Consider the following 12,683-nt stretch of genomic DNA (forward strand, 5'->3'; position numbering starts at 1 on the left):
TCCGCAGCATAACTGGAAAACCGGTTGAGATATATGCACGGAACTCCATAGGCACATTAGTCTTATGGTCTAGTAGTGCCTTTTGCTATTTTAAGGTTTTCACTTTTTGTACTTTTTTCTGTAACCATGGAAACATTGCTGAAAATGGCAGATTTTTGTGTAAGAATCGTTTCCGGAGCACAACTCTAAAACCAGCAGAGATATTTCCATGAAACTTCATAGACACATTGTTCTTATGGTCTAGTAGTGCCTTTTGCTATTTTTAGGTTTTCACTTTTTGTGCTTTTTTCTGTAACCATAGAATCATTGCTGAAAATATCATATTTTTGTAGCAGGTTCATTTCCGGAGCATAACTCTAAAACCAGCAGAGATATTTCCACGAAACTTCATAGACACATTCTTTTTATGGTCTAGTAGTACCTTTTGCTATTTTTAGGTTTTCATTTTTTGCACTTTTTCCGTTACCATGGAAACATTGCTGAAAATATCATGGTAAATGGTAAATGTTACTTTGCAAAACTCCACCCATCTTTGTGTATATAGTCTTATATAAATGTCAAGGCTGTATACCTGATTCAACAATTGCAGCCCCGCTCTACTTGAATTATACTCCATCTTTCTTTAGCTCAACTTCCTTTTTCCTGTTTTTTTCTTCATACACATAAGTCTCCACAATCAAACTTACTTCAGTTTTGATATCTCCATTGGCGGGGGATCTGAATGACTATGTCCTTGTTCTTAATTACAATGATTTCATTTCACAAGTTATGCTGCATCTTCGCTAGCCAAGGCTTCTGATTACACTCCACTTCTAAACCCTTTATCTAATGTTCCCTCAGAGATTCAATGTTAAAACGCTCTGTGATTTCTTTCTCTTTTTCCCTTTATCAGTTTATAGCATCCATGTTTGTTTATAAACTTCATCAATGAAGCACGTCTGTTTTTTATTGGTCGAAAAAAAATGCGTAAAGAGCGGTAATTTCGAATCGCCGCTAGAGGGCTAGAACTGACAGCTATATCTGCCAAGGGTTCGTGGAGTGTAACGTAATCAGAAGTCTTGACTAGCGAAGATGGTTATGATGTGGAATATACTTACCTCACTCTTTGTGTTATATAGAACCACAGACAGTTTGTATTTTTGTTCTTGGCTTGTTTATTGGATTATATTTTGATCACAGATATAACATTGTTTTATAACAAAATATCAATATCAACTTTCATAGAGTTAATAATCATGGCACACAAATTAGAACCTTTAATTAGACAACTTAATTTACCGCCTTCATGTCCAACTACATTTAATTACGTGATTTTGAATCATTTGGTTCTACTGGACTGATGTTGACACGTTTTTGCAGTTAATTTATGTATTGAATTTCTGGCAAAATATCTGAGTAATTGCACATGAAAATAATCGAACTGGGGAAGTAAAATCAAGTTTCCTTTTGTGTTCTGCAATTAAATGGGTTTAAAAAGTCCTTGCCTTAAATATTACTTGACTGAAATAATATATCTACTGTAAACCAACTTTCTTTCGTGGCTACTAAATTTTGTGATTTCCATTTCAAAACAAGTTCGCTAAGATTAACATTCACGGATTTAAAAATCGTCCTGAAATTCCTATAAGAAAATGTTAAGAGTTAAAAGACAAAATGGAGATAAACTTTCACAAATTTACCTGGATCGCGATATTCGCGAAAGTAAATTGCACGCGAAAGAAAGCTTGGTTTAAAGCATTTTGTATCAAAATGAAAACTTCTTAAAGTGAACAGTCGGGCAAGGATGGCTAAAGTCGGTAAAAATGGTGTGAATGTATCCAGTATAATTTCTTATGAAATGGAAAAATAAAATCTCTCGCCAAAATCTGTCTGCGTACGAAGAAATTGATTTAAAGTTTGGGAATTCTAAAACGTCCTCCCGGCTCACTATGTCCGTGGTTACATTTCCACGCAGCCTCGCTTTCAATGCTTTCAACTATTCTTTACTTTAATGGTCAGAACTGGGAAACTAAGCAGAACTTGACCGTTGTATTAATATGTGAGAACTTTTGGAAGGCCAATGAACGCATTTCGACTGGTTTTTTTTGCCCGACTATTCACTTTAACGAGTTAAAGCTGAATGGTTTCCAAATAAAATTAAAATTATAAATTCTGTAACTTTGGTAAATAATCTTTATGTAAAAACATAACAATATTGTAGGAAAAGCAGCAAATTTAAAATTTAGCAGGTAGGCAACACATATACCTTACACCTGTCACTCTTTAGTATGCGATAAACTGGACCGCTTGGTCTACATAACATAAATATAAGACTTATCATTTCAGTTATCAACACACATTCCTATTATACTTCAGCCTCACATACATCCATTCTTAATATAAGAATCAATAATAATGTGGGAATGGTTCTTTAATACATACAATCATTGTGGTACCGTATTCACTGTAATTGGCACCCCTCCCCTCTTCGGGAGAAGGAGTTTAAGTTATATAAACGCCCCCATATCATTAATTTAAAGAAGTTTTAGAACTGCTTGATGCTTAACATCGGTATTGTATCTCAAATTAATAATGTGGGAGTCTTTCATATGTGAATCACAGCGTAACAAAGTGTTTCAAAGAAAAGAAGACATATGCATTTTTACTGTGACAGATTAATGTGTCAAGAGTACGGAAAGAGTTAAAATACACGAGTGGTTGAGTTTATTAGAAGGTTTTCGTCCACGACCTATATTTTGGTTCTCTAATAAGCACCTCCTTTGTTATGATTTTTAAACATCCTGGGTGCCAATTACGGCCAATACAGTATATCTAAATGTTTATGTTGTTGGAATGAATATTTACGTACATACAACTTTCATACAGTAGTTTCAGAATACAACAACATAACGTGGTTAATAAAATACATTGTTCTCTGCTGCATTCATTCTCGCAACACACTTAAATGCTGAAAATTCTTGTATCCATAGCAACAGTAGTGGCACATATATCTTACTTCAAAAAGTTTCCAACAAAAAGTAACATATCACGCTGATAACATTACTGTTAACAATATGTTGTACTTGTTTGTTTAGTTTTACGTCCTATTAACAGCCAGGGTCATGTAAGAACGTGCCAGGTTTGTTGGTGGAGGAAAGCCGGAGTACCCGGAGAAAAACCACCAGTCAGCAGTCAGTACCTGGCAACTGCCCCACATGGGATTCGAACCCGCATCCCAGAGGTGGAGGGCTTGTGGTAATATGTCGGGACATCTTAACCACTCGGCCACAGCGGCCCCACAATATGTTGTACAATGTGCCATCAAATTAAACAATCTTAAAAAAAAAAACGTAACAAAAATATTTAAAAAGATAGAAGCTAGATAGTGATTACCAGGATATGAAATATAATATTATAAATGAGCATCATTAAACAAGCACTTTTTCAATTGTTGCATCAAGTTTTATTTCAAAAAATGAAAAACGATCCAACAACAGGCAGTGCCTATATCAGTTCTCTCCTAAACAAGCACTAATTAATTATATTAATTGGCAAGCACTTTGAAAAAAAATATATATTAAAATAGAAATAAAACTTATATAGATATATATAGAATAATTTAAAAGAATAAATTTTGAAAATAGTTTTAACACTTAATCCCATAAGTACACATGAACTAAATTGATGTTTTGATTTTCAACATCAATATTACTTATATAAACTATAAATGAGTATCAAATAAACTGAACAAATATACTGGAGAGTATGTGTGGTGGTAGTTATGTGTTAATTTTTAAGATATTAAAAATGCAGAAAATACTTTATTACCCTATAGCCATTTGATTTAACAGGTAAAAAAACCAAAAAAACCCAAGGAAAACTCAAATATGACTTATTATTTTCCATTTCAAATTTTCAGCGACTTGAATCCTGTCTCATGAAATCACAAGAGAAGCATAACTATGAAAATTACCAGCTAGATGATATATATTGCGGTAAATACAGTAGGTAGGTAATTTACCCTGCTGCACTAGTGAATTAGTACCCTGGTAACTTACACTCATTTTGTATTCACCACATGCATGGGCGTAGGAAGCGGGGGGGGGGGGTGGGGGGGGGGGGGGGGGCAAACATGTCTTTTTGCCCCCCCCCATTTTCGCCGACTGAAATGTTCTAAAAATGTATATTTGAAAGAAAAAAGGTCCTCCTTCACATTTTTTGTACTTTCTTCAGCTGCATGGCGCATTTCCTAAAACGTTCAAGCACATAATGTTCAAACCTTTAATAGTAGAAATTCAATACACATGAACTACACTAAAAACGTCCTTTAAGGGATTCTACGTACTACATTTGTATTTCAAAATATGTCTCTTAAAAAATTAAATGTCTTAGCAAGACAATTAATTCATTATAATTTTGAGTTACAAAACAAATGCCGATGGTGTGAAGCCGGTATGTTCAGATCGAGCTGGGTTACACAATGATATGACGACACAATTATCACAATTATCATTTCTAAATGCAGGTTACTTTAAATAAAAAAATTACCATGGTAAGAACGCTTTAATATCATTAAAATATATCGTAAAACTCATCAATGCCATTCTAAATCGTAATTTTTTTCCCCAGAGGAGATCCCCTGGAAAACCCCCCAAACACCAAAATCTCGCACCTTCTGGTGCTCGCAAAGTCATCAAAATGCATCGTAAAACTCATCTTAGCCATTCTAAATCGTAATATATTTACGGAGGGGGGGGGGGAGGGGGGTTACAAAATATTGAGGACCTCTGCCCTCCCACCTCCCCCCCCCCCCCCCCCCCCCCCCCCCCCCCCCCCCCCCCCCCCAATTTATATTTGAAATCTTCCTACGCCACTGACATGCACCAACTTCAAAGGCAGCATGTGTAGTCATACAGACACATATAGATCTAGATAGACAGAAGTTAGTGGCTGTTTACTTGAAGAAAAAGTTTGCCATGGCGCTATCAGAATTTCAGCAATAAGAAATTTGGAAGGAAAAATGATGTTTTGCAGAAAGCAGAATATTTTGCCTCAAAAGCGGTAGACTCCGAATAGATGGGTTAAAAGGAGAAATCTAAACCACACCTACCATTTTGATTTTATTATCATGAGTATTAAGCTAATAAGGATCTTAGAACCAAAAGAGTACAGTATAAAGTCCCTGAACAATAGCGCTAACAGCTACTGTAGACGCCAATTTACATGAAAACAAGTTAAAATAAATTGGTTTGTTAAATAGGTAATATTCAATGGGTGCAGAAGTAATATTCATGATTAGGAGTCAACTATGGAAGTCATTACAATATTCCTGGGAAAGACATCACAATAAGGAAAGAATTTAGTGAAATATTCAGAAAGATTTAGTGAAACATTCAGAAGAATTAGTGAAAATTAGGAAAGAATTTGGTGAAATAATGAATATTCCCAGGAAAGACATCACAATTAGGAAAGAATTTGGTGAAATATTCCCAGGAAAGACATTACAATTAGGAAAGAATTTAGTGAAATATTCCCAGGAAAAAATCACAATTAGGAAAGAATTTAGTGAAATATTCCCAGGAAAGAATCACAATTAGGAAAGGAATTTGGTGAAATATTCCCAGGAAAGTATCACAATTAGGAAAGAATTTAGTGAAATATTCCCAGGAAAGACATCACAATTAGCATAGAATTTAGTGAAATATTCCCAGGAAAGTCACAATTAGGAAATAATATTCCCAGGAAAGTAATGGAAATAGTATGAAGTGTCATTCTAGATTCTAATTGGTCACCATTGGTGGCATTATGTCTAACTGGGCTTGCATATATGGAAAGTTAATTCTGGATTTTAACAGACATTTTATTTATACATGCCTATTTACTAATAAAAACCTATGGCAACTGTCTGTTGGCCTTTATAATTTCCAATCAGTCCTTGATAATTTAGGACAAAGATGTGAAATTTTAATAATGTTCCATTAATGCTTTTGGAGAAATACCAGTATTAAGAAAGGTAATATACCGAAGAACTATAAATGAAATGTGATTTGATCGTTCCATCATGGTGGGATAAACATACTACATAATAAACTTTACAGATGCAAGCTATTTGCTGCTCATATATCCATTGAAACGTATAAATTAATATTAAAAAATGTTCATCAAAGTACATAACACAAATTATCTAATTCAACAGAAAATCATAACTTAACAAAACATTTAGAACCGACACAAGTTGATCTTCTGGAGAGATAAATATATTGCACATTTTTGGAGTCATCTGATCTCCATGAGTATAATTACGATTACATACGATTAGAGAGCGTATGTGATCGTAATCCATGGAGATTGAGGATGTTTTGTCGTGTAACAGTAAAAACATTTTTTATTGAGATATCAAAGCTAACTAACGTTCATTAGATTTAAGCTATAAACAAGTGACAAAAAATATAATGATCCATAATGAACAAGAAACCCGCAAAAGAATATATTCATATTTAAATTTATCATAATGGTCAATGATGGAAACCAAATATTTATTTTAATGTAATTTGGTGATTTCCCTCTAATTTCATTCAGCTGATAAAAATCTAATGAATGCTGTAAATTTGTCCTTCAAAATAGAATTGTTTTTAAAAATCAAGTATGAGTGAGGTATCAATTATCTCCTTTCCAATCAAACTACTTTATTTGTTCAGTTAAGTTAACTCATTTATAGAAGAGAGAAACAGAAATAGTTCATATGGGGATTACAGAAATAGTTCAAATTTATTAAAATTAACAACTTGAAAAATTCACCTCTGTCTTTAAATTTAGTGTAGCTTTGGATTTACGAAACTCTCAGCTGAACTTAAATCAGTCAAAAGTCATGATCTTTTGTTTTTAAAAACATTGTACATGAAAACAACACGTAAATAATACAATGATGCTCTATGAATGATGTTCAAATATGGTTGATCTGCATGGAAAATGATGGTACATGAAATTTGATGAGACAAATAAAATCATATTGCATAATAGTGTTTAGGTATATAAATACTCTTTATAAACATTGTGTGGAATGGTTTGAAATACAACAAAATAATGCTGTAAAAGCACTGTCAATTTCCTTTCTATTTCCAGATGTTCAAAACATCACAAACAGTTTTAACTCAGTCACTGCTTGACCATATACATGTACTAGGTTTATTTCAACAATCAACAAACCTTAAAAATTTGTTTGCATGCTGAGAAGAAAACATTTGACTAAGAACATACATGTAGTGGCAGTTTTTCCATGCTGTATGACTTCTTCATTGTATAGGATAGTTTTTTGAAAATTTGTTTGCACTTTGTGTCGTGTGGTCTGAATATCAAAGTTTCTGTTATTGCTCTTCATCACTGAAGAACTCTCTACAGTCTGACGTTACCCGCTGACTTCTGATGTCTTCTCTTAGTCGATCCAACTCTGCTAGTTCACCCTGGAGCAGACAAATAGGGATTAAGATTTAGATGTACTTTGCACAGTGTATTGACCGTGAGATTCAGCTATATATGACACAGCGCATCATTTTCAGCACATCAGACTTGGATTTCTATATTTTCAATGTGGCTTAGTAAAAATGCAAATGGTGCATGCGTTTTAAGGATGATTTAAAATAAGAAGACTTAGAACTGAGAAACGAGTAACCTCCCTGATAAAAAAGGAGTGACCTCCCCTGATTATAATGAACAACCTCCCCTGATGACAGGGAGTGACCTCCTCTAATTGTAACAAGTGAACTCCCCTGATTATAAGGAGAGACCTCCCCTGATTATAAGGAGTGCCCTCCCCTGATTATAAGGAGTGCCCTCACCTGATTATTACAAGTGACCTTCTCTGATTATAGGGAATGACCTCCCCTTCCCCTGATTATAGGGAATGACCTCCCCTGATTATATGAGGGAATGACCTCCCCTGAGTAAAACGAGTGACCTCCCCTGATTATAAGAAGTGACCTCCCCTGATTATAGGGAATTACCTCCCTGAGTATAACGAGTGACCTCCCCTGATTATAAGAAGTGAACTCCACTGATTATAGGGATGACCTCCCCTGATTATAGAGAGTGACCTCCCCTGATTATAAGGAGACTTACCCTAAGTTGTTGCAGATAGAACTGACGTTTCGTAGATATACTCTTCATAGGGAATGGGTTAATCCAGTTAAAGGCAAACTGTGAGAAAAGAACATCAATATTGTTGAGGAAGATGTTTTAATTAATGACATATACTTACATTTAACATTAATAACTGTTGCGTATAATTAAATTATATATTATAAGTCATTTTTGCAAAACTGTTCAATATCTAGTAAACTAGTGCAGCAGGAAATATGTCAACAACAGGAATATAAGCCAAATTTAAGACCTCCATATACAGGCTGGGATTAAAGGACAGATGAACAAGAATTATCTCTCCCCACTCATTTCCTTGCTTCCATGGCAAATAAATACTGTGTAGTCTGGCTAAGATTAAAGATGCTCCACCGCTGACAAATGGTATTTTTCCACTATCAAAAATAGGATCAGATAATTTTGTATTTTTCTTCAGTTACAAAAGTTACTTACTTTACACCATTACCACCATTGGAAAGTTTGAGCTTCTAATTTTACTTTAAGATAAAAATATTAGAAATAATTAATTGCATCCCGAAAAAATTCCTTGCCACTTTGTTCTATATAGAATGAAGTTCTGACTATGCATGCACCAAAAGCAAAATAAAGTATTTTATATTATTGTTTGCGTTAATTAGACATATATATATACACGATTAAACACCAATTGTTGTTCAAATGATGAGTATCATTTATGGTCTGTTGGCGGTGGAGCAACTTTCAGTCATCGGCGGTGGAGCAACTTTCAGTCATTACCTGTGATATTCTGCGGACATTAGTCATCTTTTCCCCTATGACCCTCATGTAATGGTTCACTCCTAATGCACTGTCTTGTTGTAATATATCCTCTTCTGCCATTTTGAAAAAGGCCACAGCGAAGCGAAACAACATCTGGTAAAGAAAAGAAACAACATCTGGTAAAGAAAAGAAACAACATCTGGTAAAGAAAAGAAACAACATCTGGTAAAGAAAAGAAACAACATCTGGTAAAGAAAAGAAACAACATCTGGTAAAGAAAAGAAACAACATCTGGTAAAGAAAAGAAACAACATCTGGTAAAGAAAAGAAACAACATCTGGTAAAAGAAAAGAAACAACATCTGGTAAAGAAAAGAAACAACATCTGGTAAAGAAAAGAAACAACATCTGGTAAAGAAAAGAAACAACATCTGGTAAAGAAAAGAAACAACATCTGGTAAAGAAAAGAAACAACATCTGGTAAAGAAAAGAAACAACATCTGAAAAGAAAAAAACATCTGGTAAAGAAAAGAAAAGAAACAAACGTCTGGTAAAGAAAAGAAACAACATCTGGTAAAAGAAAAGAAACAACATCTGGTAAAGAAAAGAAACAACATCTGGTAAAGAAAAGAAACAACATCTGGTAAAGAAAAGAAACAACATCTGGTAAAGAAAAGAAACAACATCTGGTAAAGAAAAGAAACAACATCTGGTAAAGAAAAGAAACAACATCTGGTAAAGAAAAGAAACCACATCTGGTAAAGAAAAGAAACAACATCTGGTAAAGAAAAGAAACAACATCTGGTAAAGAAAAGAAACAACATCTGGTAAAGAAAAGAAACAACATCTGGTAAAGAAAAGAAACAACATCTGGTAAAGAAAAGAAACAACATCTGGTAAAGAAAAGAAACAACATCTGGTAAAGAAAAGAAACAACATCTGGTAAAGAAAAGAAACAACATCTGGTAAAGAAAAGAAACAACATCTGGTAAAGAAAAGAAACAACATCTGGTAAAGAAAAGAAACAACATCTGGTAAAGAAAAGAAACAACATCTGGTAAAGAAAAGAAACAACAACATCTGGTAAAAGAAAAGAAACAACATCTGGTAAAGAAAAGAAACAAACACTGGTAAAGAAAAGAAACAACATCTGGTAAAGAAAAGAAACAACATCTGGTAAAGAAAAGAAACAACATCTGGTAAAGAAAAGAAACAACATCTGGTAAAGAAAAGAAACAACATCTGGTAAAGAAAAGAAACAACATCTGGTAAAGAAAAGAAACAACATCTGGTAAAGAAAAGAAACAACATCTGGTAAAGAAAAGAAACAACATCTGGTAAAGAAAAGAAACAACATCTGGTAAAGAAAAGAAACAACATCTGGTAAAGAAAAGAAACAACATCTGGTAAAGAAAAGAAACAACATCTGGTAAAGAAAAGAAACAACATCTGGTAAAGAAAAAGAAACAACATCTGGTAAAAAAAAGAACAACATCTGGTAAAGAAAAGAAACAACATCTGGTAAAGAAAAGAAAACACATCTGGTAAAGAAAAGAAACAACATCTGGTAAAGAAAAGAAACAACAACATCTGGTAAAGTAAAACCAACATCTGGTAAAGAAAAAACCAAACATCTGGTAAAGAAAAGAAACAACATCTGGTAAAGAAAAGAAACAACATCTGGTAAAGAAAAGAAACAACACAACAACAATCTGGTAAAGAAAAGAAACAACATCTGGTAAAGAAAAGAAACAACATCTGGTAAAGAAAAGAAACAACGTCTGGTAAAGAAAAGAAACAACATCTGGTAAAGAAAAGAAACAACACTGGTAAAGAAAAGAAACAACGTTGGTAAAGAAAAGAAACAACATCTGGTAAAGAAAAGAAACAACATCTGGTAAAGAAAAGTACCTGGTTAAGAAAAAAACACATCTGGTAAAGAAAAGAACCAACATCTGGAAAAGAAAAGAAACAACATCTGGTAAAGAAAAGAAACAAAATCTGGTAAAGAAAAGAAACAAACATCTGGTAAAGAAAAGAAACAACATCTGGTAAAGAAAAGAACCAACATCTGGTAAAGAAAAGAAACAACATCTGGTAAAGAAAAGAAACAACATCTGGTAAAGAAAAGAAACAACGTCTGGTAAAGAAAAGAAACAACGTCTGGTAAAGAAAAGAAACAACATCTGGTAAAGAAAAGAAACAAACATCTGGTCTGAAAAGTAAATCTGGTAAGAAAAGAAACAACATCTGGTAAAGAAAAGAAACAACATCTGGTAAAGAAAAAAGAAACAACATCTGGTAAAGAAAAGAAACAACATCTGGTAAAGAAAAGAAACAACATCTGGTAAAGAAAAGAAACAACATCTGGTAAAGAAAAGAAACAACATCTGGTAAGAAAAGAATCTGGTAAAGAAAAGAACCAACGTCTGGTAAAGAAAAGAAACAACATCTGGTAAAGAAAAGAAACAACATCTGGTAAAGAAAAGAAACAACATCTGGTAAGAAAAGAACAAATCTGGTAAGAAAGAAAAGTCTGGTAAAGAAAAGAAACAACATCTGGTAAAGAAAAGAAACAACATCTGGTAAAGAAAAGAAACAACATCTGGTAAAGAAAAGAAACAACATCTGGTAAAGAAAAGAAACAACATCTGGTAAAGAAAAGAAACAACATCTGGTAAAGAAAAGAAACAACATCTGGTAAAGAAAAGAAACAACATCTGGTAAAGAAAAGAAACAACATCTGGTAAAGAAAAGAACCAACATCTGGTAAAGAAAAGAAACAACATCTGGTAAAGAAAAGAAACAACATCTGGTAAAGAAAAGAAACAACATCTGGTAAAGAAAAGAAACAACATCTGGTAAAGAAAAGAAACAACATCTGGTAAAGAAAAGAAACAACATCTGGTAAAGAAAAGAAACAACATCTGGTAAAGAAAAGAAACAACATCCGGTAAAGAAAAGAAACAACATCTGGTAAAGAAAAGAAACAACATCTGGTAAAGAAAAGAAACAACATCTGGTAAAGAAAAGAACTTTACTTATAACTCTAATTAACCTGATCAACTTAGACTGAAAGTTCACTACACTAAATGATGTAAATTACAGGAACCCTATATCTCTGCAACACAACCATAAATAAACGAATACATTAGCCAGAAATTTTCATGAGAATTCATTCTAATTTCTTTTACAAAACATTTCAGTGGAACAGGTTTTATAGGTTCCCCCGTACTTGTGACAAGATTTTGGCCCAAGAGAAATTTATCGATTGCAAGAAAACACAACTTCTATTTTTAATATGGTGATCTCAATTTCAGTACAAGCACTTTGCCTGCCTAAGGAAGGTATGTATAAAAGTAAAAGTATCATCAGTCCAAGGGAAATTGATTTCTCAAACACATACAAAATGTCAATTTTTATATAAGAGTGATCTTAACCTTTGATGGCGTCCAATCCTGGAAACAATACCAAGAATACTCTTTCCCCCAAAAAGTTGACCATGATGTTTTAGTAATATCATCCCAAGAGGAACTTGATAAAAATTTCTATTTTCAGTAACAGTGACCTACATATCTAGACTGAAATTTGACCGAATCCCAAGTAAGCACTTTACCTGAAAAAGGTATCAATATTTATCCCACAGAAATTAACAAGAGGCCCAATGGGCCTTAACAGTCATCAGACTGTTAATACAATATTCATAGCAGAACTGAAATACACAGTAACTTGTACATTTAAAGATTGTGATCATGAATGCAACTTAAAGGTCATTTTTTAAAACAAACTTGATAACCCTTTATTTAAGCATGCTACAGACCCACTTTCAGTACT

The 12,683-nt window shown here is 33.5% G+C and overlaps 1 protein-coding gene and 1 long non-coding RNA gene across 2 annotated transcripts in view; both read right to left on the reverse strand.

The window, feature by feature from the left end:
* Window positions 1-1,130: 1,130 nt before the first annotated feature.
* Window positions 1,131-4,085, reverse strand: LOC138325054 (uncharacterized). Its single transcript, XR_011208726.1, has 2 exons — window positions 2,101-4,085; window positions 1,131-1,759 (listed from the first exon to the last, which is right to left on the reverse strand). It is a non-coding gene; the product is annotated as an uncharacterized lncRNA (long non-coding RNA).
* Window positions 4,086-6,893: 2,808 nt separating this feature from the next.
* LOC138325055 (TBC1 domain family member 2B-like) overlaps window positions 6,894-12,683 on the reverse strand; it is a 32,416-nt gene continuing 26,626 nt past the window's right edge. Inside the window, exons 17-19 of the mRNA XM_069270417.1 lie at window positions 8,869-9,003; window positions 8,095-8,172; window positions 6,894-7,439 (exon numbers count right to left, since the gene is read on the reverse strand). Of these exons, the coding sequence (XP_069126518.1) occupies window positions 7,344-7,439; window positions 8,095-8,172; window positions 8,869-9,003 (309 nt within the window). The 3' untranslated portion in view covers window positions 6,894-7,343. The remainder of the gene's footprint in view (window positions 7,440-8,094; window positions 8,173-8,868; window positions 9,004-12,683) is intronic.

The sequence above is a fragment of the Argopecten irradians genome, chromosome 6, assembly GCF_041381155.1.
Source record: "Argopecten irradians isolate NY chromosome 6, Ai_NY, whole genome shotgun sequence".
Classification (NCBI taxonomy): Eukaryota; Metazoa; Mollusca; class Bivalvia; order Pectinida; family Pectinidae; genus Argopecten; species Argopecten irradians.